The following is a 26447-nucleotide window of genomic DNA, read 5'->3' as shown; positions in this document are numbered from 1 at the left end:
AAAATGAAAAAGAGATAAGAGAGACATCAGCTGAGATCCTAGGATCTTTGGTGAATGGAAAGTCAAGGCACAAGGGTCTGGCACGTGCTTATGGTGTCCTTAGAAGCGTTCTAGCTCACATCCTCATCTGTAAGACAGAATACTTAGCAGAAGAAGAAGTTGGGCAGAACTGTGCGTGAGCCTTTTAAGGTCTGAGAAGATTCACGCCTCTCAGGATAGGCTTGTCCAATGAGAAAGGCTGAAATTGGGAGGTTGGAAGTACTTGGGAGTTTTACGACCCTTTGTCTGAGAGCATGGCAATTTGCAAATGGAACTCGAGTGGGTGTTCAAGCGAAGAATATAAATTAAATATACACTCTCATAAAATATACACTCTTAGTACATAAAATATACACTCCCATTTAGATCATGAAAATACAAACTCATAGATACCAAACATTGTATAGATGAGGTTATATTAACTAGTGATCTGTCATAAGCATGCATAAAACATATACAATACACAAAAGACAATATACAAGTACAGTAACAATATACACAATGCCCTGAAGTTTATGTGTGTTCATTCAAAGAAAGGTTTCCTTATAAATTAATTAGAAAAGAGTCCCTTTTTATGGGCATTATGTGTATGTTTTAGAGAGACTTAAGTAAGAGTTGCTTTGCCCGCATTCCTTTGAGCCATAAAACTAGTGTTATTAGATAGTGTGTCTTTGGTTGCCATGGAACCAAAGGCCTGTTCTGCCTTTTTGAGGTGTTAATTGCATTTTGGGGGAAGGGTCCACAGACTCTTTGGTTAGATGAGGGGGCGTAAGATATTATTTGTTAAATATAACAAATAGTTGTGTGTCTGATTGGTCCAAATACTACACAATCCAAAACTATAGTTGTAAACATACATGGCTATATTCGTGAACAGAGAATAGCCTATCACAGTACAGTTTTGTCTAATCATTCTTACTGACATTAGGCTAGTAACATTATAACTCATATTACTTTTATATCATATTGCTGTCTATGTTATAGAACATTAAAAAAAACATCCAGACATCGTGACACATTTGGATGCTGTGAATGAAACTTCATAATTTTCACTTGATTATACATTTAGTCAGGAATTGTAGTTTGGAAAATGTATAACTAGTAAAATGTGTACAAGTTATGTGAAAACAAATACAAGTAGATTAATAAAAAAAAAAAAAAGACTTACTCATGTTTATGATCTCTGCTGGATCAAACCGCTGCATTTTTTTTCTGAGGTAATCCAAAGCTTATTCCTCTCAGCGAGGTGAATTATGGTGAATTATGTCTTATTTGTCACAGCAAGTCTTTTTCTGAGGTGAATTCTGTCTTATTCCTCTCAGTGCGAACCGAACTGTAAGACTAAAAAAACTGGAGGTACAGTCTCACTGCTTTGTTTGCTGTGATGTGGGCATTTACACACCACGCGCTTCACGTGGATGATTATAATATCTATAGCTCGCTCAGCGCATGGGTGTGGGCAGATTAGATATAATGAAGGGAGACGTGAAAGACTGGACATCTCGTTGGTTTCAAATTGATTACTTTATCACAGAATATTTGTTTTCGATAAGACTTGCTTAGTTCAAAAGTAGACATATCAAGCTTTCTATAGATATATCTCTCATGTCTCTTTGTTGAGTATTTGCTGAGTTACAGTTAATTTTAATGACGCGTTTCTAAATGACGATCACGCAGACCAAGGCAGCAGATAGTGCACCCTGTTTGTTTTCTTTATTTTATAAATGCACATAGTTTTGTTGTTATTATTTGTGTATACACATAAAAGTAGACCCTTTACAGATTTGATAGATGTATTGCTCTTAGCTGTACAATCAAAACGGAAAGTTTAAGTTCTTTTCTGTGTTATCAGGAGAAGATGCCACAAAACGCATATCTGCGTTTGTCAACCACAGAGGGTTAGCCATGTGTAATACATAAACAGAGCTGCCCTTTGGAGAAAGTCAGACCAGTTGTTCATCTGCTATGGTCCATATAAGAAGGGTCTTTCTGCAAACAAGCAGACCCTAATTAGGTGGATAGTGGATGTGATCACTACAGCTTACAAGTCCACTGATCTCCCCTTGTCGTTGGGGGTCAGGCCTCATTCCACATAAAGTATGGTGGCCTCCCACGCCTTCTTATCTGGTGTTTCCCTACATGACATTTGTAATGCTGCGGGGTGGTCCACCCCACTTACCTTCATCAGGTTCTACAACCTTGACCTTTACGCAACTCCTGACTTCTCAATTTTCTTGGCCTAGCTGTGCCTATCCACCAGTCTTGTAAGTCTGACGGCATGGGCATATTCATTTCCCAAATCGTTCTGAGATGCAGCTTGAATTCTTTAAGGGGAAAGTCTCTAGGTTACGCATGTAACCCTAGTTCCCAAAGGGAACGAGATGCTGTGTCTCGTTGCCATACTTCCTGCACCCCTGCAAGCACTTCCTTCACTTTCCAGAAGCTGCCGCTGTCTCCACTGGATTATTACTGTTACTAGTTATAACCACCTGTCACATGATTCCTTTGGATGGATTACACACGTTTTAGAGCGTGGTCACACAGAAGTGATCTCAAACGGGATGTTCAAGGAAGTGATTTCCATGTGTGATTATGTAATCTTGGGTTACGAGTTCTTGCGATGCATTTTGAAGCCAAGATGGGGTTGATTTCGACTTCACATACAAATGTTAGTAGAATAATTAAATTTGTCTTTATTTTAATGTAATACAAAATATCATCAGTGATAGAAGTATAATTTAGTTTAAAAGTTTAGTTAAAAAAAATGTTTAATAGTAAATAAGACATAATTAGACAACATTAGATTAAAACAATAATAAGAAGTAACATTTTTTGCAACAACTGATAGAATGCTGAATACTGCACATCCAAACTAACTTTTGGCTAGTAATTATCTTTGCCAAGGGAGTCCCAAACACTTATATGAGACGGTAATGCCCTACACCCTTCAAAGAACACACATCAAGGGAGTAGGGCATAGGGACAATCACTTCCATCTGGAATTCACCCATGGTCTCCAGAATGATGACACACTTCTTCACACACAATAGCATGCAATAGAGTCCCATTTCCAGCTAAATGACTCCAGATGAATGTGGCAAGGACTAAGAACCATCTGTGCCTTTGGAAACAAATCCATTGCAGCTGTGAGAGCAGACCCGTCGCTGGCTGACGAGTTAAACTCTTTCTACAGCCGCTTTGGATGCAACCAAGGCAGCGCAACTCTGCCGATCAGCGTGTCTGGTAGCAGCAGTCAGAGCAGCTATAGTCATGTAATCACCATGCCAGAGGACAAGGTTCGGAGGGCCCTAAAGCGAGTGAACGTCAGAAAAACAGCAGGTCCCGATGGGATTTCTGGCCATGTTTTGAGGTCCTGTGCTGATCAGCTCACTGTTTTGTTTACTTCTAGTCCCTTGCTACCTCCAAGGTTTCCACCTCCTTTAAAAAAATCTGTCATCATCCCTGTGCCTAAGAACAATAACCCCTCTTGCCTGAATGACTATCGTCCAGTTGCTCTCATGTCAACTTTCATGAAGATCTTTGATAAAATTATAAAGAACAACATTTGCTCCTCCATCCCTGATATTTTGGACCCTCTTCAGATCCACCCAAAAGATCTACTGAAGATGTCATCTCTCACATACTGCAATCTTCCCTCAAGCACATTGACAGCAGCAATGGGAACTATGTAAGGCTGCTATTCATCGACTATAGCTCAGCTTTCAAACCTATAGTCCCCATCAAGCTAGCTTCTAAACTCATGGACCTCGGCCTGAATTCTTCACTCTGCAATTGGATTCTTGATTTCCTCATTGGTAGACCTCAAGTGGTGAAAGTAGGCCAGTTCACCTCCAACTCTAACACCCTGAACGTAGGAGCTCCACAGGGCTGTGTCTTGAGTCCTCTGCTCTACTCTCTCTACACACATGACTGCGTGTCTTCCCACAGCTCCACATCTATTATTAAAATTTGCTGATGATACTGTGGTTCTGGGCCTCATTTCCAACAATAATGAAGCCGCATACTTGGATGAGGTAGAGAAACTCACAGCATGGTGCCAGGACAATTGTCTCTCTATGAATGTGAGTAAAACTAAAGAGCTGATTGTGGACTTCAGGAAGAGACAACATGGAACATTATACTAGATAATTTTCTTTGTTCAGAGAGTTCAGGAAAACGATGAAGAAAAATGGTGACAAATCCAGAAACCATCATGATTACATAAACAGTTAGGTGTGTGCTGCAGGTTTTTATGGCTTTGCTGTTAGTTGTTTTGTTTTTACTTTTGAAGCATACTATCGCTATTCTGAAATATGTTAATGCCACACTCCCCAATGAGTTTGTTAGTAAAACCACAGTAAATGATAATCCATATACATTACTAATCACTGTACTTTAACATGACAGTTTAAATAGTGAAGCATTGTCACAAAAGTGGTTTGGAATAAAAGATCTACAGTGAGAAAGACGGACACTGAGGCTGATTAGAATTCCTACCAGCACTAATGCAATACCCCAGGCTCCACATCTATTATTACAATTTGCTGATGATACTGTGGTTCTGGGCCTCATTTCCAACAATAATGAAGCCGCATACTTGGATGAGGTAGAGAAACTCACAGCATGGTGCCAGGACAATTGTCTCTCTATGAATGTGAGTAAAACTAAAGAGCTGATTGTGGACTTCAGGAAGAGACAGCAGCAGCCCTATACTCCTCTTATGATCAGTGGGACCCCTGTGGAGAGGGTGAGCAGCTTCAAGTACCTTGGTGTAAACATCTCTGAGGTCCTGACTTGGACTTCACACATCCAAACTTAGGTTAATAAAGCCAGACAAAGATTGTACCATCTGCGACAGCTGAGAAAATTCAGGGTTTTGCCAGCAATCCTGAAAACTTTCTATTCAGGGGCCATAGAAAGTGTATTGACTCAGTGTATCTCAGTGTGGTGTGGGAACAGCTCCAGTCAAGACTGCAAAGCCCTGCAGAGAGTTGTGCGCTTAGTTGAGTGCATCTCAGGGTCTGTTCTCCCCTCTCTGCAGGACATCTACCTCAACACTGCAAAAGCAGAGCTGTTAAAATCATTAAGGACTCTTTTCATTTTGCTGCCATCTGGTAAGTGTTTCCCTAGCCTGATGGCAAAAGCCGGGAGACTTAGGAGGAGCTTCTTCCCCCAGGCCATCATACTCCTAAACTCAAACTCAGTCTCTTAATTTGTGTTCTGAAGATGAACAAAGGTCTTACAGGTTTGGAACAACATGATTATAGTAATTCATGTAAATAATTAATGTTGTAATTAATTACAGAATTTTCATTTTTGGGTGAACTGTCCCTTTAATATTCCGCATTATTACAAGCCAAGCATATTTTAGAGATCCCTACACTTAGATGTGAGAACTCAAGCAGGTATTTGTTGACAGAATATGGAAGATAGCAATGCAGTTGAGCAATAGATGAATATAAACAGAATAAATGATGATGAATGGTGACTAATTTGAATGTCTTGTGGGTACCAGGGATCGGGGGTGACAAGGAGTGGAAGATGCGACAGGATATAAGCAGAGCACACACCTCAAACTGTATCCACATGCGAGGTATATGCTCTTGCAGTGGTGATGATGAGGTGTTACTCAAGAACAGGTGCTGTTCTTCTGGTCATTAGTAATCAGATGATTGTGAGTGCTGACTGCTGGTGACAGGGAGTTTGGTGAACCCATGACAGCTCTAAGATCCACAATTTTATATATATATATATATACAATTCTGAACTTTGACCACAATATAGCATTAAGTCTGTTTTTAAAAGTTTCAAATGACATGTTGTTTGTCTGTTTATGCAGGAAAGTGTGCAATTCTAGCCCTTTTTTTATTATTAAAGAAATGTGTTTGGATTAAAGATGTATGTTGTGTGACTTCTACAAGTTTGTATGTAATTTAACAAAAGTCATAACGGAAGGTATCAGGGCCATCCTTTGAGTAGTGCAACTGGTTTGGTCGCAATGGGCCCCGCGCTTTGAGGGGGCCCTTTGACAAATGGACTGAAAGGGTAATTCAGTAAATTCAGTAATTCAGTAAAAGCAGTAGGGCTACTCATGGAGAAAACAGATGATGTGTTGAATTTTTTCACTTAATTATTTTATTATACCAACTCACATTATAGTTACATGTATTTCATAGTCATATGATATGCTATATCATATATTACTTATGTATTATGTATAAAATTACTTGCTATTAGGATTAACTTAATCTTTCTGATGTGAATATGTGGTCACAAACAACAAATTACTGCTGTACATTATTTAAAACATTAAAATATAATGGGTGTTCTAAGGATTTCTTTTTTTAAACAATTTTTTTAAAAACTTTTTTAAACTTACATAAGCACTAAATCATTAGCATATTTAAAGAAAATCTGCATAATGAATTACAATGGTTTTTTGTTTCTTTTATAAATCACTGCATTTGTAATAAAAGTAACTCTCACATGGTGTTAACTTTACTTTTATAAATAATTTTAAATAGTCCCTGTCTTATTTCCTTGGCTTGCAAACCATATATTATGGGATTCAAGCATGGAGGAATAACATGGAACATTATACTAGATAATTTTCTTTGTTCAGAGAGTTCAGGAAAACGATGAAGAAAAATGGTGACAAATCCAGAAACCATCATGATTACATAAACAGTTAGGTGTGTGCTGCAGGTTTTTATGGCTTTGCTGTTAGTTGTTTTGTTTTTATTTTTGAAGCATACTATCGCTATTCTGAGATATGTTAATGCCACACTCCCCAATGAGGTTGTTAGTAAAACAACAGTAAATGTTAATCCATATACATTATTAATCACTGTACTTTCACATGACAGTTTAAATAGTGAAGCATTGTCACAAAAGTGGTTTGGAATAAAAGATCTACAGTGAGAAAGACGGACACTGAGGCTGATTAGAATTCCTACCAGCACTAATGCAATACCCCAGGCTCCTGCTGACAATTTAACCATCATATTATTGGTCATTATGGTTGGGTATCGCAGTGGATTGCATATGGCCAAATATCTGTCAAAGGCCATGATCATTAGAATAGTGTGGCATGTTGTTCCATATACATGTCCAAAATATGCCTGCATAACACACTCCACATATGTGATGTAACGCTCAGAGGGGTCTGTTAAAATATTCCTCATCCAGTATGGCAAAAGAATGGCTGTCCCTAATACATCATTGAGTGGCAAGTTGCAGAAAAGGATGTGCATAGGCTGGTGTAAGCTCTTTTCCAATGAGATCTGAATCAAAATCCCAATGTTAGAAACCATGATGAACATGTAAGCAATCAGAAAAAGACTGAATGCAAGATGCTTGGACTGATTTGTAACTTGCAGCCCCTCCATTAAAAGTATGCTGTATCTGAATGTCAAGTTGTCCATCTGTGACCTAAATGAAACATACAGAGCTGTGCTTTCCCAAAACCAGTGTATAAGCCTACATAGATCGTAGAGACAGAAGACTGTGGTATCTACAATCTGCTTCTGCCTATGATGTTTTTGGGAAACACAGCCCAGGCAGAACAAAGAGTCAGAACAGGACTTAATGCAACACATTTATAATATCAAATTACTACACAGGAATAAGAAATAATAGAAATAATTTGTGGTAATAAATAAATAAATATTTTCCACCCATAGTCATTCTTCTTCTTATTATTATTATTAAATGATAATGAGTTAGTAATAAAAGCAAAATCCCATCTGAATTGGTTTCCCCATTTATGCGTATATACTTACCAAGGTAGATGACTGATATATAAATTGTTGTCACTTTTGTTAATATATAGTGGCACACAGCTGTTGCATTCCCCTCAACTTGAGATTCAGTGGCAAAACCTATCTGTGTTTGAGGATTTTACTTGACTTGACTATTTTATATGCATCACAACAGCAACTGCTTTGTCATCATTACCCAAGAGGGTAACACTTTATAATGACGTTCTGTTTTAAGTTATTTATAAATTATTAGTTAATGATGAACTAATCATTTACAAAACATTACTATACTTTCATAAATGATTAATAATTAATAAGTTAACATTTTAGTTATGTTTTATTAATTCAGTTATAAGTCACTTATGAGTTATTTGTTAATGATTATTTGAATCATTTACAAAACATGACTATATGTTCATAAATGATTAATGAGTGGTATGCTAACGATTTACAAATGTGTTGTAAGTTACCTTAAAAAAAGTTTAAATCATGAAATAAATCAAAGTTTATAAGTTATTAGTTGATACATCATTTATCATTATTTATTATTTATCAAGTTGTGTATAAGGAGTCAGTTAGAGGCTCAAAGATATCTATATAATAGTAAAATATATTTGCATAAAAAATATTTATAATTTAAATATCATATAAGGGATTTGTATAGATTTGTATATCCTGTAACTGAAAGGTATACCACAACCTTTGCATATAGCAAATACATGGTAAATTTACAAACTGCAGTTTGTACATAATTTATAAAGATCTGCAAATGATCTGTAATACATTTACAAGTGATAATGAAAGGGATGCAGAAAGTGTTATAAATGACTTGTGTACATATACAAATAATTGGTAAGAGGTAAGAAAGGTCTACAAGTGATATGTAACACATTTACAAGTTATGAATAGTTTACACTTTAGATTAGGGGATGCAGAAAGCTTTGTAAATGATTTATTCATGCGTTTACACATCATCTATAACAGGTGTTGAACACTTTGTAGTGTGTACTAAGTACTGACTGGTGAGGATACAGACAGCTGTCTTCTCTGACACACATGGAGTCTTTAACTCTGTGCACCTGATGTGAGCTTCAGTGGAAGGTAAAAGCAGTTGAGAGGGTCACTTCATCACTAGATCCCACACACTCCACACAGAACACAAGTCTGTACTGATGATTGAAAGGATTTAACACAAGCCACTGGAATCACCTGACTAAGGCATTTATAAATATTTATCCACTTCAAAACAAATCAATTACTCTTTTTAAAAATAGTGCTTTAGCATACCTGCATGTCTGTGCTTTTGATTGCAGACCAGCTAACAACTTCATCAATAAATCATATACTGATCATTTACTAATGGTTTGTTCATCATTTGTTCATGATTAACAATTGTTTATTGAGATAATGATACAAAACAATTTTGACATAAATACTTCAATGATTTATAAGTGATAAATAATTTATCAACTAATAACTTATAAACCAACTACTAATGATCAGTTTGATTTATTTCATGATTTAAACTTTTTTAAGGTAACTTACAACACATTTGTAAATCGTTAGCATACCACTCATTAATCATTTATGAACATACAGTCATGTTTTGTAAATGATTCAAATAATCATTAACAAATAACTCATAAGTGACTTATAACTGAATTAATAAAACATTACTAAAATGTTTACTTATTACTTATTAATCATTTATGAAAGTATAGTCATGTTTTGTAAATGATTAGTTCATCATTAACTAATAATTTATAAATGACTTATAACAGAACGTTATTATAAAGTGTTACCGATTTTTTTACACATGTGAAAAACGTGGTTTTAACCTACAAGTTAGGTCTTTCTTTATTTTATTGGTTCAAGAGAGTTAAGTCCCGCCCGTGCCTATGTCTTATGTTTTTTTTAGTGGTTGTTGAGTGGGGTGATTGACAAAGCGGGAATGCGATATGCAAGCTATGAGAGAGATGCACTGTATGCGGTAATAGAGTGGTGAATGATCTATGAGTTTACAAGTTTAAAATCTTGAACTGTAATATTGATCGTGTGTGAAACACACGATTCATGTTTATTTGTGTTTATTGTAAGTTCGCTGTGAGTGTTTATACGACATTCCGGTATCTTTAATCGTCAGTCACGCGCACAGACTGTTCTTGAATATCCCGTACACGTTATTCATCTGAACCGGACTATTAAATGAGCGGAACATTTGAACAGAACCGATTGACCCATTAAGCAGTGTTGTTTCCTGCACGACTCGGGGGAAATTGAGGACCAGATAGCGCCCCAAATACCCGCAATATTTGGGGTTCTTCTGGCTGCGTGGGAGGAGCGTTTCCTCGGCGGACGAGAGAGAGCAAGACCGGGGAGCTGCGGGAGGCCTAATACGGAGTCCAGGATCGCGGTTTGCTTCACACATGAAATTGAGGTACCAGTGTTGATTTTGTTTAAGCTCAGGAGAGTGAAGGGGCCATTTTTCAGTTTCCCGGCCACCACAAACACAAGCTAGGATCCAGGCCTGCAACTGTGTGTGTGTGTGTGTGTGTTTGTGTTTGTGTATGTGGGCTCACAAAGTTTAATATTCTTTTACATTGTGTTTATTCACCGCACTTATTAACTTTGAATATTCAAAGTGATTTCTGACATCCACAGTGAATTTTTTTTACATTTTATTCCAAGTGAATTCACTCGTTCCTTTAATTCTGGGTGTTTTGTTACAGAGACCATTTCTGTACTCCTGTCACCTGAGATATAGCCTTTTTTGGGGTTAATTTGGTCAGATCTAAAGTCTGTGTGATTGTGTGAATCTTTGACCTTCTATTTCTGTTCTAATTAAAGGGTAACTAAACCCCTGGTCAGAGCCTGACTCCACCCACTGGCAGTATTTGAAAAATGCTGAAAAGTGGGCAGAGCACAGCGGAGATAGAGGAGACGAACCGAGGGCAGGGCTGAGCGGGTGGGGCGTGAACCTGAGACCCGCAGTAACGGATTATAGACAGCTGCTGTCAGATTCGCTAAAATGGAGAGTGACTGTAGTGACACAAGTAGCTTTGCAACAGAGCGTTCATTTGAAGTAGAGGACTTTTCTCCCCCACCTTCACCTGAAGTGGAGGATGTCGAGGTGTCTGTGGACACAGGGCCAGGGCCTGAGCCATATCAATTCGAGCCGCTGGCTCAAACTGCAGTCTTAGCTCCCTCATCGCGATCGGCATCCGACGATGCTAGCGAAGCAGCTGCTACAGTGATTTTAACGGAAATCAGTTTTTATACTGCCAAGGGGCGTGGTAGCTCGTACCAAGGGCATGGTGAGCTGGAAACTGCATACGTCACCTGCCACCGTTTACATCACGTACCACCCCAAACATCCAATAGGAAAAATCAACTGCAACAGCCACCGTTCAACCTGAAGAGGGCAGCACTCAGACGTTTTTACACCATATATTGTAGAATTAAAACACTTTATAATCAAATTTCAAAAAAGTTACTTGAATCAATGAACAGCACTAATAAAGCCCCATTCTTACAAAACATTAACTAAAAAAAGTTGGTTTAGGGTTTAGTTACTCTTTAAATTATTTATATTTTGTTATTTATCTAAGAGTTTGTGCTTGACTATTTATTATAGTATACATATAATACATTATATATATATTACATTTGAGTATAGTACATAATTATAAATAACTTTTTAAAGGAGAAGTAATTCATTTGTGACACCAGAGGGGCCTAACTTCAAACGTAGCAGAGGGGGTTGTTAATTCATTTCAGCTGCTTTGGTGTTAATAAAATTAACAACAGGTGCATTAGATGGGCAACCATTAGAAAACCCCCAATACAGGAATGGTTTTACAGGTGGAGGCCACTGACATTTTATTCCCTACTCATCTTTTCTGATTGTTTTTCACTAGTTTTGCATTTGGCTAGGGTCAGTGTCACTACTGGTAGCATGAGGCGATACCTGGACCCTACAAAGGTTGCACAGTGAGTGCAAATCAATTGCCATTGATCCAATCCTATTGGATCAAAATAGCCATTGCCAGAAGGTTTGCTGTGTCTCCCAGCACAGTCTCAAGAGCATGTAGGAGATTCCAGGAGACAGGCAGTTACTCTAGGAGAGCTGGACAGGGCAGTAAAATGTCCTTAACCCATCAGCAGGACCTGTATCTGCTCCTTTGTGTGCAAGGAGGAACAGGATGAGCACTGCCAGTGCCCTACAAATTGACCTCCAGCAGGCCACTGGTGTGAATGCCTCTGAGAAAACAATCAGAAACAGACTTCATGAGGGTGGCCTGAGGGCCTGACGTCCTCTAGTGGGCTCTGTGCTCACTGCCTTGCACCGTGTAGCTTGATTGGCATTTGCCATTGAACACCAGAGTTGGCAGGTCCGCCTCTGGCACTCTGTGCTTTTCACAGATGAGAGCAGGTCCACCCTGAGCACGTGTGACAGATGTAAAAGGGTCTGGAAAAGTGGTGGAGAATGTTATGCTGCCTGTAACATTGTTCAGCATGACCGGTTTGGTGGTAGGTCAGTGATGGTCTGGGAAGGCATATCCATGGAGGACCACAGAGACCTCTACATGCTAGACAATAGCACACTTACTGCCATTAGGTATCAGGATGGAATCCTTGGACCCGTTGTCAGACCCTATGCTGGTGCATTGGGTCCTTGTTCCTCCTGGTGCACGACAATGCCCGGCCTCATGTGGCGAGAGTATGCAGTCAGTTCCAGGAGGATGAAGGAATTGATACCATTGAATGTCCCCCACGCTCGCCTGACCTAAATCCAATAGAACACATCTGGGACACTATGTTTTGGTTCATCTGATGTCGCCAGGTTGCACCTCAGAGTGTCCAGGAGCTCAGTGATGCCCTGGTCCAGATCTGGGAGGGAATACCCCAGGACACCATCCTTCGTCTTATTAAGAGCGTGCCCTGACGTTGTCAGCCATGCATACAAGCACGTGGGGGCCATACAATACATTTTGAGTTGCTGCAATGAAATTTCAGCTTAATGGACTAGCCTGCTGCATCCTTTTTTCACTTTAATTTTGAGTGTCTTTGAATTCAGCCCTCTATAGGTTGATAATTTTCATTTCCATTAAAATAATGTGGCATCTTTTCATTCCTAACAAATTACCCAGTCCACATCAGTACAGATATCCTGCATGATATTTTTCCCCATTGAGATCTAATGTGTTTTCAAAGTTTACCTTCCAGAAGTTTAACATTATGTGTGTATATATATATATATATATATATATATATATATATATATGTTTGCTTGTACTGGAATGTGCTAAAAGACAATAAATGTATCCTTCACGGTCTGCGTGTCTGTGGAAATAAGTTGCGGACTGGCAATCGGGAGAACAAGGACAATTCCCTGTAGCCTGGGTGCCGATTTCACCTGCTATTTTAATATTATTAATGTATAATTGCCTGCCGAATGTACTAAGGTGATTTTTATCTGAATCCGCCATTCGATAATTAAAATCTAATAAATCATGAATCGCTTAGTTGTGACCGGCAATGCCTTGGCTCTGGCGTGCTCCGCCAAACGGTTTGGATCAGAGTAATCAATGTGAGAGAGCGAATGGAGTCAACTGTGGAGGCGCACAAGTGGAGCAGAGAAGCAAAACTATTGTTCAGGGTTTCGAGTGCAGGCCAGTTTCATCTGTATATATGCTATTGTAGTTTTGTCTTTGTTTACTTAGTTAAGCAGCAGCAGCCCGTTGCTCATCACCACTCACAATACTGCATAAAGGACATCATTATTATCTATTGTAATGCTATAGTTGTAATTTAGCAAAAAAAAAAGTTTAGCAGGTTTAGGGGGAGCTAGTTTAGACAACAACACATCCCTTACGAAAATTAATGAAGATTTTACTATAAATTCAAAGATAATGGTTCCTATTGTTAAACCATGGTTACCATAAATTAACCATGGTTTTTCCTACACTAACGATAGTTTAACCATGGAATTTGTAGTAAAAATAAATACAAATGGTAATCCATTTGCAAAACAAACAAAAAAACATGCTTACTGTACTTGTATTATAATAAAAGCATGGTTAATTTTTGTAAGGGAAAAATCTTGAGTATTAAAGTCACTTGAGAGAGATAGATATCAGGGCAAAATAAAGAGACTGGATAGAAAAATGGAAGTTAAGGTGCAGTTCAGGAGAGAACGTTTAATTACGTTTAATTACCTAAGGATTTAAAACTTTTTTATGTGAGGTCCATACAAAAAATAAGGTTGTCCATGTTTCAGAATTTGTTATGGTTGTATGAGTGTGAGATTTTTTTTCCCAGTCCACCCCTCGTGGAAATTAATGGCGCAGACATGCGGTTTCATTTACTACACATAGGCCTACTGAAGCTCGCAGTTTTCAGCCTCTGCTGCCTCAATATATGAGTACATGAACACACAAACATAATCTCTAGAACTGCTCTGAGTCACTTCATGAGCATTTTACTTATTTTGAGAAAACTATCGTCGTATCATATGCAAAGAGACACCAATGTTTCAGGAGTTTAGTACACAGAATATGACACATGCTTATTAGATAACCATTTTTGAGTTGATGTATATGCTTTTATTTATTATAATTTTTTAATTAAAGGGGTCATATGATGCGATTTAAATTTTTCCTTTCTCTTTGGAGTGTTACAAGCTCTTGGTACATAAAGAAGATCTGTAAAGTTGCAAAGACTAAAGCCTCAAATCCAAAGAGATATTCTTTATAAAAGTTAAGGGTCAACCACGCCTACCTGAAACAGCTAATTCTAACACGCCCCACATGTCTATGTCACAATCTGGGAAGATTTGCATAACACCACCCAAATGTTCACATATGAAAAAAGGCGTAATTTTTATTCTCACTGTAGCCATGTTGTGGAGATGTTTCATTGTGAAAGTGAAACTACTTTCTTTTGCCTTCCAAAAGAGGACGATATCCGCTTTGTCATGCCTAGAGCTGATCCTTGCCAGTCACTGAGGAAATATTTTAATTTCGTGCTGTGGATTGCCAGATCGGCTTTCACCGTGGACGAAGTGGAGTCCAGCCCGGGGTCGTGACATGTGGTTGCCGCAAGTCCGCCACCCGCTCCTTCGTCGAATCCGGCGGCCGTTCCTCACTTAAGCCCGCACTGTGTGATGCATTTTATGGAGGAGTGTTTCCTGAACCTGCAGACTAGCCTACAATGGGTCTGTGATCAAAAGCTGTTCTATAAAGTGGGGCAGTTCCAACTTTGCAAGGGCAGTCTGGCACTTCTGACTCACAGTCTGTAAGTACGTTTACATATTTAAAGAATTTTCCACTGATGATTCAAACGTGAGTTTTGACTATTGTAGAGTAGCGCTTGTTGTTTGTTGTTTCTCTGATCACAAATACAGACATTGTTTTATGTTTGCGCGGCGCAATACGCAATGCAATGCATAAAAACACAGTACAAGTCATTTTAATCAGTAATTATGTCCCCACTGGATGCAACAAATGCTTAGTTTGTAATGGGTTTTATTGGTTTTGTCTTATTTGCCGGAACACGGCATCACAGTATGTAAAAGGGCGTAACATTTCTGTCACGCGCTTGAGGTATTCAGCCAATCACAACACACTGGATAGCTGGCCAATCAGAGAACACCTTGCTTTTCAGAAAGATGAGCTTTGTAAAAATGTACACATTTCAGAAAGGTGGGGCATAGAGGAGCATGTCAATTATGTGGAAAATAATGTTTTTTGAACCTTAAACCGCATAAACACATTGCATTACACCAAATACACAAAATAATGTTATTTTTAGCAACGTCATATGGCCCCTTTAAATTTTTTTCCCCCAAACTATTGTTAAATGCAGTGTTTCCTGTAGTTATGCAAAGATTTGGTTTCAAAAACAGTATCAGTAAACAATATCTTATGATTTTAAATCTGCATTGAACTTCAGATCACTCTCAAAGTAAAAGGCAGTACTAAAGTCTGATTTTGTGGTGGATGTGTACAAATATGATCATCTTAATTCAAGTGATGAAGGATTTTGAAAGTCTGACAGTGCTGAGCACTACTGAAAGTTTAACCCTTTATGGTGTAAATGTTCGGAAATGATTAACAATTGCAAATGAACATTCATTAGAAATTTAGAAGTAGTCAATCAAAACGTAATCAAAAGTAATCAGTTACATAACTTTAATAAAGTAATCTAAAAAGTTACACTACTATTACATTTTAAATAGGATAACTTGTAATCTGTAACCTATTACATTTCCAAAGTAACCTTCCCAACACTGCTATTTACATGGCAGAATTTGCAAACGCAAAGACAGAATGCATCTCCAGAGATGAAACAGAGCTGCTCCTGTCAAGCAAATAGGTAACCTAATTCTGATACATGCAATGGCTATCAATTATGACATGTAGACATTTTTATATTCATGTAGTCTACACAATAATAATCTTTTACATTTTAATCTTTTATTGTTTCATAATTAAAAATGTTTGTGTGCTGCTGCACGACCCTTTGTGAAACCCACCCAGAGCCGCATTTTCTACTAACGCGCTCTTTAAATAACAAAAAAAATATTGCGCCATTGACTTTAGACCAGGTCTGAGTTGGTCTATGGTCTATTTTCTATGGTCTATATTCAGTTCCTCAAAATAGCAACGCGCCAAGAATGCACCTGAACACACCTCTGTTTTAGACCAGCACACCCATGAGCACACAAATGGGCGCAAATTCATTTGCTATTTAAACAACGTGGCTTAGGATGTGAAAATGAGAACTGCGTTGGGCTGAAACTAGCAAAAACACTTGCGCTCCGCCTTGCACCACATTGCGCCTGGTGTATGATAGGGCCCTTAAAGGACTGGCGCGCCATGACTGGACAAATTCTGCTGAACCACAAACAAACAAACAAACAAACAAAAAACACAACTCACTATAGCCCCCCTAAAATTTGGCCTAGCAACTCCCATTCTAGTCGAACGTTTGATTTTAGTATGAAGTACGCGCCATGTATTTCTTTGTTCACACGCCACTTTATCTGCCAGGGAATTCAACGAAGCCACAGGAAAATCCAAATAAGGAGTACAAAAGGTGAAAACCAAGGCAGACCCGCAGGCTGGGTATAAGTAACACAGGAGACCTCTGTGGCTGGAACAACCAGCAGGCTGGCGAGGCGGAGGCTTGACCGGGTTCAGGGGAGATTTGGGGATCGGAGCTCGCAGAGCGGGGAGGCCGCGGCGTTGGACAGCAGGTAAGGTTCTGTGGGGTGCAAAGGGGGTGAGCACAGAGACGAACGGGGCAGTGATAGCAGAAGACTAACCTAACCCCGACTATACAGGACGGGACAGGGACAGGACAAGACTAATTTCTTGTGCAGATGGCAACAGCTTCATTAGGAGATAACAATCTGACAAAGAGACACGAGAACGAGAGGGTAGAAGTAGCCCAGATAACAAGGCAATATGAGAAGCAGGTGGAGGGGAAATTATCTTAATGAGAAGTGAAGTCAGCTGTGACACAGAAGCGAAGAGCGGGGGGAGACAGGAGAGAGAAACCAGCAGGGGGAGACAGAGAGAGAAAAAAAGAGAGAGATATAGACAGCATCACTACAAAACCATTATATTTATATACATACAAAGACATTTTAATGTCATTACAATTTTTGATATTTTTGGTCACAGCATAATTGATTTTGATGCCATGACTTTGTAATAATTATAAAATATATATATTTTATAATAATTATAATTTATGTAAGCAAATAATACAAAATACCCCAAAAGAACTGGATAAACACAGTAGAAAGATAGATACAGAGAGAACATTCCCCTTCAAAAAATGTCATTAGCCTAAAGGCCCCGATATACTTCAAACGAAGTTCGTTTTCATTCTTCGTTTGAGGGCAAAAAGAAGTTTGAAAAGGCTGATCGACGGTATACTGTTTATACATATTAAAAAATGATTAGCAGTAGTTCAGAGTCAAGTATCATGTTTGCAATGCAAAAGAACCATTCCATTTCCATAATCAGTCCTATTGGAGTCAGTTTGTTACTATATTTTATTAGTGTTCATTTATTTTATTAAACTAGTTAAATTGTTACTCCTTTTATATTTTATGTGGTGTCAAGATTTACTTTTGATAAAAACAAAGGTTTATTATTGTATATTCGTTTGGCATTTCATTAACCCTTAAATTCGCTTATTGAAAGAACAACAACAACAGCAGTATGGTGTAACATTTATTTGAAACACATGTATTTGGTACTTGCTACCTTAGACTGCTACGTAGACAGGACACAAAGTTTCAGGACCTCAGACCAGCTCTTTGTCTTTCATGGAGGCCGGAAGAAGGGGGATGGCATCTATAAGCAGAGGATGGCCCACTGGATAGTGGATACCATCACCCTGGCTTATCAGGCACAGGGTGTGCCCTGTCCATTCAGGTTGCAAGCTCACTCTACTAGAAGTGCTGCATCCTCCTGGGCACTGGCTCGTGGTGCCTCACTGGCAGATATTTGTAGAGCTGTGGGCTGTGCGACCCCCAACACGTTTGTTAGATTCTATAGCCTTCGTGTGGAGTCGGTATCCTCCTGTGTTCTCATCTCAAATGGATAGAAGCACTGAGAGGCCCTGGCTTCAGGTCAGCTTGCTAAAACCTCTCCAGAGAATCCATATCATAGACCCTGTTGAGCTCCTCAGTCCCCTCAGCAGCCAGACATAGCAGAATGTCCGGTGCCAGGCCCTCACTCTATGAAATCGTGAGAACCGGTAGAGGGCTGGGTTCCAAATGTAGAGACCTAAGTGGATCCCATATGTGTAAAGTCCATGGTATAGCCTCAGAACTCGTGTTTCCCCGGCAGACTTCAGCCATTTCCAAAGAGGGTTATGATCATGATAATCTTCCATATGCACCTAAGCAGTTGACCATATGTGTAAGTGCTTCCGAAACCTGCTTCGGGAAGGATGGGGCTTCCGCAACGTTCCTGTCCCAAGTGGTACGGGTACGTTTTCCCAGTGTTATCCAGTCTTACTGAGTGGGTAGTGACATAGCAGCAGTAACTGGTTGGTGGTAAGCCCCAACCTACAAAAAGAAGGGGTGCAGGAGGCTTCCACAGGACACTGGAAGGGGCAGTACCTATGGCCCTTTGGTAGGGATACCAATTTGTCAGTCATCCCGTCACCACAGCTTCTGTACCACCGCTGAGCAGCCGGGTCACCAGCTCGGCTCCTCAGCGAAACCCTGAATATGCGCTGCAGCTGCTGCCTACTTATACTCACGTTGTGGTCAGCAGTAGCTGGGTGCAATAATCGCATGCCAATGTGCATTGGCTCGTTTAGTTTACACTCGAAGTGGATTGGTCTCTTTAAGCGAGATCCCAATTCGTCAGTCATCCAACATGACATAACTGTTCCCTCCTTCTGGGAACGAGGGTTACATACGTAACATTCTCCCTTCTCCAGAAACACCACACAAGACCTGCTGTTTTGGAGCTCAAGGGCCATCACTATTTGGCCCTTGTCAAAGTTACTCATATCTTTCTGCTTGCCCATTTTTCTTGCTTCCAACACTTTAAATTTAAGAATTGACTGTATTTGCTGCCTAATACATCCCACCCCTTGACAGGTCATTATAACGTTATAATGGCATTGACACACTGTAAAGTTCTGCCGTCTTGTGCATTTGGTATCTGGTATTTTTAACCAAAGTAATATTACAGCAACCAAAACCTCATTATGTTTGGTGATTTTAACTAAACTACCATCAGCAGAGCCATCGTGTTATGATTATGTTTGGAAAGTTACTTTGCAGAGTGAGCTCTTTAAGGGCTCTTTAAGGGATGCCATGTCTATTTATTATAAGTGACACGTATTAAGTGTCTTTGGGCTTGGGTCATAAATGATAAAATTTCTGAAATTAATAATTAAGTGTTAAAGCTTGAATTAATAACCCGAATTTGGCTCCAATATGTTGTAGTTTGTCAATTCACCTTTTAAGCCCGAGACACACTACTGGATTTTCAGCTGTCCCAGGCGAAAGATGGGCATCGTGAAACAATCGTGGCGATTTCTGTGATCGTGGCTCCTAATCGGTGGTCCTATGTCGTACAGTGAGAGAGGCTCAAAGACAGCCGTTGTCACAGTCTTGCGACCAAAGATAGCCTACAATACAGGTCCTTCTCAAAAAATTAGCATATTGTGAAAAAGTTCATTATTTTCCATAATGTAATGATAAAAATTAAACTTTCATATATTTTAGATTCATTGCACACCAACTGAAATATTTCAGGTCTTTTATTGTTTTAATACTGATGATTAAAACAATAAAAGCATCCTGGGCCTCCATAACACCTCAGCAGTGCCACAGGCTGATTGCCTCCATGCCACGCCGCATTGAACCAGTCATTTCTGCAAAAGGATTCCCGACCAAGTATTGAGTGCATAACTGAACATAATTATTTGAAGGTTGACTTTTTTTGTATTAAAAACACTTTTCTTTTATTGGTTGGATGAAATATGCTAATTTTTTGAGATAGGAATTTTGGATTTTCATGAGCTGTACGTCAAAATCATCAGTATTAAAACAATAAAAGACCTGAAATATTTCAGTTGGTGTGCAATGAATCTAAAATAAATGAAAGTTTATTTTTTATCATTACATTATGGAAAATAATGAACTTTTTCACAATATGCTAATTTTTTGAGAAGGACCTGTAATTTTCTGGCAGTGTCAGAAATTCAGTGTGATCATCGCACAGTGTGTTTGCAGTTACGACCCATGTTTACTGACCGACCAGTAAAAATGCGACATGAAATCAACGCGACATGGTGCTAAAACATAAAACTGCTTATCTCAAGCTCTTATTCCTTCCTCTTTCGACGCTTCCACTTTTTTCAGCACACATAAAAACTACAACTGTCAAAGTGTGATTCATTAAGCTATTTTTGTTTACCACTACAGCATGCTAATGACGTTTTATTCCTCTATAGAAACGTGCATCATAGACTATGAGTCAATAGGTGTCATCATCGTACAGTCTACATGCATGTCGTACCCAAGTTTATTAGATCCATGTCGCACAGTGTGACCAACAATGATCCAATAGGATTGCTAAAATCGTGCAGTGTGTAGGAGGCTTTAGTCATGGCAAAATAATGATGCAGCAGTGCACTAGGCATGGATGGGTTTAAAGCTTAAACAAACCTGCATGACCATAGCAGCCTGGGATTATCAGAAATGGATATTATTAATAAATTAACATTTTATTTTGAATTAAGAATGACAAAAAGTGCAGAATTAAGAAATTATTATATTAACCTATATTCTACTATTATATTATAGTGTGCAATGTATAGAGAGGATTCAATAAATGTTAAAAGAATATGTACAAATATGAAATAATATAATAATAATAATAATTATTATTATTATGTTTAAGCCTACTGTAAATGTCCGATAATTATGCCATTAAAGTTTTTACTTTATGGCTGTAATATTGGTATATTATTATTATTTTATTTTTGTTAATGTTTTTTGTTTAGTCTTGTATTATTGTTTAGTTAAACATAACCTGCCTCTAGATTTGTCACCTATTCATTGATTTATGCTGCTTTTTTATTTATTTATTTATTTATTTTAGCATTTGTTTCAATGATTCAGCACAACACTGACAATTTCTTTGTGTTCTGTGTGAACATATATCACTGCACAGTGCACAGCAGAACTCCTTCCTGTGAAATTGCTTAATTATTTTGATTTTTTAAGCCAAGTGGAAAGACAGAAATGATGGTGTAATTTATTTGTAATGACACATTAAACCTTACAACTCAAAACTCTCTCACTGCACACATGGTAACTCGAACTAGCCTAGACAGTATTTATGCCAGATACTTCTCTTCTTTATCAATGCCTCTTCCTTATTACATCATCTTTGCAACCTGTATTGAGACACTGAAAATAACAAATTAGACCTAATAATCTATTTTGCATATACTATACCTGCTGTTTATGTAATAACATTTGTATATGAATTACATTACATTACCTTCATGTTTACCTACATATATATACAAAAAAATACATAAAAATATAATATTATAAAAGAGACACTATACTCTCTCTTATATACACATAAAAAAAAAAAAAAACACTATATATACACTTTTCCCTAAAAAAATAAAAAAAATCCTTTGTCTTATTTCCTTGGCTTGTAAACCATATATTATGGGATTCAAGACTGGTGGAATAACATGAAACAATACATTAGCTAGTTTCCTAGTTTCAGCATATACAGTGAAACGATGGAGGACAATTCCAACAGATCCAGAGACCAGCATGATTATATAAACAGTCAAGTGAGAGCTGCAGGTTTTTATGGCTTTGCTGTTTGTTGTTTTGTTTTTACTTTTGAAGCATACCATCGCTATTCTGAGATATGTTAATGCCACACTCCCTACTGAGGAGGCAAATAAAACTACAGTGAAAGTCAATCCATATACATTATTAATCACTGTACTTTCACAAGACAGTTTAAATAGTGAAGCGTTGTCACAAAAGTGGTTTGAAATAAATGATCTGCAGTGAGACAGGCGCAGACTGAGACTGATCAATATTGACACAAGCACTACTGCAACAACCCAGGCTCCTGCTGACAGTTTAACCACCATATTATTGCTCATTATAGTTGGGTATCGCAGTGGATTGCATATGGCCACATACCTGTCAAAGGCCATGATTATTATCACCGTGTGAGATGCTGTACTACACAAATGTGTAAAATAAGCTTGAATAACACACTCTACATATGTGATGAAGCGCTCAGAGGGGTCTGTTAAAATATCCCTCAACAAACGTGGCACAAAAACAGTGGCTCCCATTACATCATTAAATGTCAAGCTGCAGAAAAGAATGTACATAGGTTGGTGTAAACTTTTTTCCAGTGAGATCTGAATCATCATACCAGTGTTAGAGATCATAATAAATACGTAAGCAAGCAAAAGAAGGATAAACACGGGAAGGCTTGACTGAGATGTAACATTCAGTCCCTCCACTAGTAGTACACTGTATCTGAATGTCAAGTTGTCCATCTGTGACCTTAACAAAGCATACAAATAAAATAAATATAAGATATAACCATTACATATAACAGATAAAATATATCGAGTCAGAATGTAACTACTTCTGAAATGTTCCTTACCTACAAAGGTAGTTGAGTGATAGATACACAGTTGTGGTTCGCAACTTTTACACCCCTTTCCTGCCTAGTGTTACTTGTTTATCACGATATTCAAGAGCACAACCTGCTTTTCTCTGAATTGAGTTTAGTTTGCTTAAGCCATTTTAAATGTGTCAAGTTTTGTGTTGTCATCAAAAAAAAAAAAAAAAAAAAAAAATTATGATAATCTTTGCTATGATTGGTGAACTGCTAGTCCAATATGCTTGCTGATGATCACACACAAAAAAAATTGCTGTTCTAAAAAAATTACAAATTAAAATGCCACATTAATATATATATATACACAGATCCTTCTAAAAATATTAGCATATTGTGAAAAAGTTCATTATTTTCCATAATGTAATGATAAAAATTAAACTTTCATATATTTTAGATTCATTGCACACCAACTGAAATATTTCAGGTCTTTTATTGTTTTAATACTGATGATTTTGACATACAGCTCATGAAAACCCAAAATTCCTATCTCAAAAAATTAGCATATTTCATCCAACCAATAAAAGAAAAGTGTTTTTAATACAAAAAAAGTCAACCTTCAAATAATTATGTTGAGTTATGCACTCAATACTTGGTCGGGAATCCTTTTGCAGAAATGACTGCTTCAATGCGGCGTGGCATGGAGGCAATCAGCCTGTGGCACTGCTGAGGTGTTATGGAGGCCCAGGATGCTTCGATAGCGGCCTTAAGCTCATCCAGAGTGTTGGGTCTTGCGTCTCTCAACTTTCTCTTCACAATATCCCACAGATTCTCTATGGGGTTCAGGTCAGGAGAGTTGGCAGGCCAATTGAGCACAGTAATACCATGGTCAGTAAACCATTTACCAGTGGTTTTGGCACTGTGAGCGGTGCCAGGTTGTGCTGAAAAACGAAATCTTCATCTCCATAAAGCTTTTCAGCAGGTGGAAGCATGAAGTGCTCCAAAATCTCCTGATAGCTAGCTGCATTGACCCTGCCCTTGATAAAACACAGTGGACCAACACCAGCAGCTGACATGGCACCCCAGACCATCACTGACTGTGGGTACTTGACACTGGACTTCAGGCATTTTGGCATTTCCTTCTCCCCAGTCTTCCTCCAGACTCTGGCACCTTGATTTCCGAATGACATGCAAAATTTGCTTTCATCCGAAAAAAAAGTACTTTGGACCACTGAGCAACAGTCCAGTGCTGCTTCTCTGTAGCTCAGGTCAGGCGCTTCTGCCGCTGTTTCTGGTTCAAAAGCACACGCCTGTGCACGGTGGCTCTGGATGTTTCTACTCCAGACTCAGTCCACTGCTTCCGCAGGTCCCCCCAGGGTCTGGAATCGGTCCTTCTCCACAATCTTCCTCAGGGTCTGGTCACCTCTTCTCGTTGTGCAGCGTTTTTTTGTCACACTTTTTCCTTCCCACAGACTTCCCACTGAGGTGCCTTGATACAGCACTCTGGGAACAGCCTATTCGTTCAGAAATTTCTTTCTGTGTCTTACCCTCTCGCTTGAGGGTGTCAATGATGGCCTTCTGGACAGCAGTCAGGTCGGCAGTCTTACCCATGATTGCGGTTTTGAGTAATGAACCAGGCTGGGAGTTTTTAAAAAGCCTCAGGAATCTTTTGCAGGTGCTTAGAGTTAATTAGTTGATTCAGATGATTAGGTTAATAGCTCGTTTAGAGAACCTTTTCATGATATGCTAATTTTTTGAGATAGGAATTTTGGGTTTTCATGAGCTGTATGCCAAAATCATCAGTATTAAAACAATAAAAGACCTGAAATATTTCAGTTGGTGTGCAATGAATCTAAAATATATGAAAGTTTCATTTTTATTATTACATTATGGAAAATAATGAACTTTTTCACAATATGCTAATTTTTTGAGAAGGACCTGTATATATATATATATATATATATATAATATATCTATATATATATATATATATATATATATATATACAGTACAGGTCAAAAGTTTGGACACATTACTATTTTTAATGTTTCTGAAAGAAGTCTCTTATGCTCATCAAGCCTGCATTTATTTGATCAAAAATACAGAAAAAAACAGTAATATTGTGAAATATTATTACAACTTAAAATAATAGTTTTCTATTTGAATATATTTTAAAAAAATAATTTATTCCTGTGATGCAAAGCCGAATTTTCAGCATCATTACTCCAGCCTTCAGTGTCACATGTAACATCCAGTCTATCACATGATCATTTAGAAATCATTCTAATATTCTGATTTATTATGAGTGTTGGAAACAGTTCTGCTGTCTAATATATTTGATGAAAAAAAAGGTTAAAAAGAACTGCATTTATTCAAAATAAAAACAAAATGTCTAATAATATATTCTAATAATATATTTTCTTTACTATCACTTTTTATCAATTCAACACATCCTTGCTGAATAAAAGTATTGATTTTATTTAAAAAAAAAAGAAAGAAAAAAAAATTACTGACCCCAAATTACTGACCAGTAGTGTATATTGTTATTACAAAATATTTACATTTTAAAAACATAGCTTTTTTTTTACTTTTTATTCATCAAAGTATCCTAAAAAAGTATCACATGTTCTGAAAAAATATTAAGCAGCAGAACTGTTTCCAACTTTGATAATGAATCATCATATTAGAATGATTTCTAAAGGATCATGTGATAATGATCCTAAAAAATCAGCTTTGCATCACAGAAATAAATGATAATTTAAAGTATAATAAATTTAAAAACAATTATTTTAAATTGTAATAATATATCACAATATTATTTTTTTTTTCTGTATTTTTGATCAAATAAATGCAGGCTTGATGAGCAGAAGAAACTTTTCAAAAACATTAAAAATAGTAATGTTTCCAAACTTTTTACCTGTATTATATATGTGTGTGTGTGTGTATGTATAATATATATATATATATATATATATATATATATATATATATATTAATGTTGCATTTAATTTGTAATTTTTATAACATATAATGTATGTGTATGTGTATGTGTATGTGTGTGTGTGTGTGTGTTTACATATTGTTGTAACCAAACCCACTTTTGGACCCAAAAGCAAAACACAGACTAAAAATGATGCAAATAAAATTAGTTTATTCCCAAAAGTCAAGCAACACAATCCATTTCTCCTTCGGTGTTGAAGATTATTAGATGATGTGCGCTGGAAACCAAACAGGCCAGAGATATGTTGGTAGAGCAGAGAGAATGGTTTGTTGAACGGGCGTAGCAGGCAGAATGCAGGATGGATGCAGGTGGAGTGAGGTCTAAAGCACAAGAGAAACAGAATTAGAACTCCAACAAAACACATGACCCAAAACCTAGTCCAAAAGACACTGGGAGGCTTTAGCACAATACCACAGAAAATGACTGAAGACCCAGAGTTTAAATACTGGAGGCAGATGAGTTGATTGGCAGCAGGTGATTCACATTCAG

The 26447-nt window shown here is 37.8% G+C and overlaps 2 protein-coding genes across 2 annotated transcripts; both read right to left on the bottom strand.

The window, feature by feature from the left end:
• Positions 1-6521: 6521 nt before the first annotated feature.
• LOC109046218 (olfactory receptor 13H1-like) lies at positions 6522-7613 on the bottom strand. Its single transcript, XM_042748076.1, has one exon. The coding sequence runs from the start codon at positions 7461-7463 to the stop codon at positions 6522-6524; it is 942 nt and encodes a 313-aa protein (XP_042604010.1). The 5' UTR covers positions 7464-7613.
• Positions 7614-21974: 14361 nt separating this feature from the next.
• LOC109057377 (olfactory receptor 1L3-like) lies at positions 21975-23033 on the bottom strand (the record flags this gene model as incomplete). The annotated part of the gene is made up of 2 exons (XM_019074610.2): positions 22525-23033; positions 21975-22407 (listed from the first exon to the last, which is right to left on the bottom strand). Coding segments are annotated over exons 1-2 (801 nt in total), but the record flags the coding sequence as incomplete, so codon positions are not given.
• Positions 23034-26447: the final 3414 nt, after the last annotated feature.

This window comes from Cyprinus carpio, chromosome B21 (genome assembly GCF_018340385.1).
Source record: "Cyprinus carpio isolate SPL01 chromosome B21, ASM1834038v1, whole genome shotgun sequence".
Lineage (NCBI taxonomy): Eukaryota > Metazoa > Chordata > Actinopteri > Cypriniformes > Cyprinidae > Cyprinus > Cyprinus carpio.
Note: the sequence above shows the minus strand (reverse complement) of the source record. Positions and strands in the feature narration are given on the sequence as shown.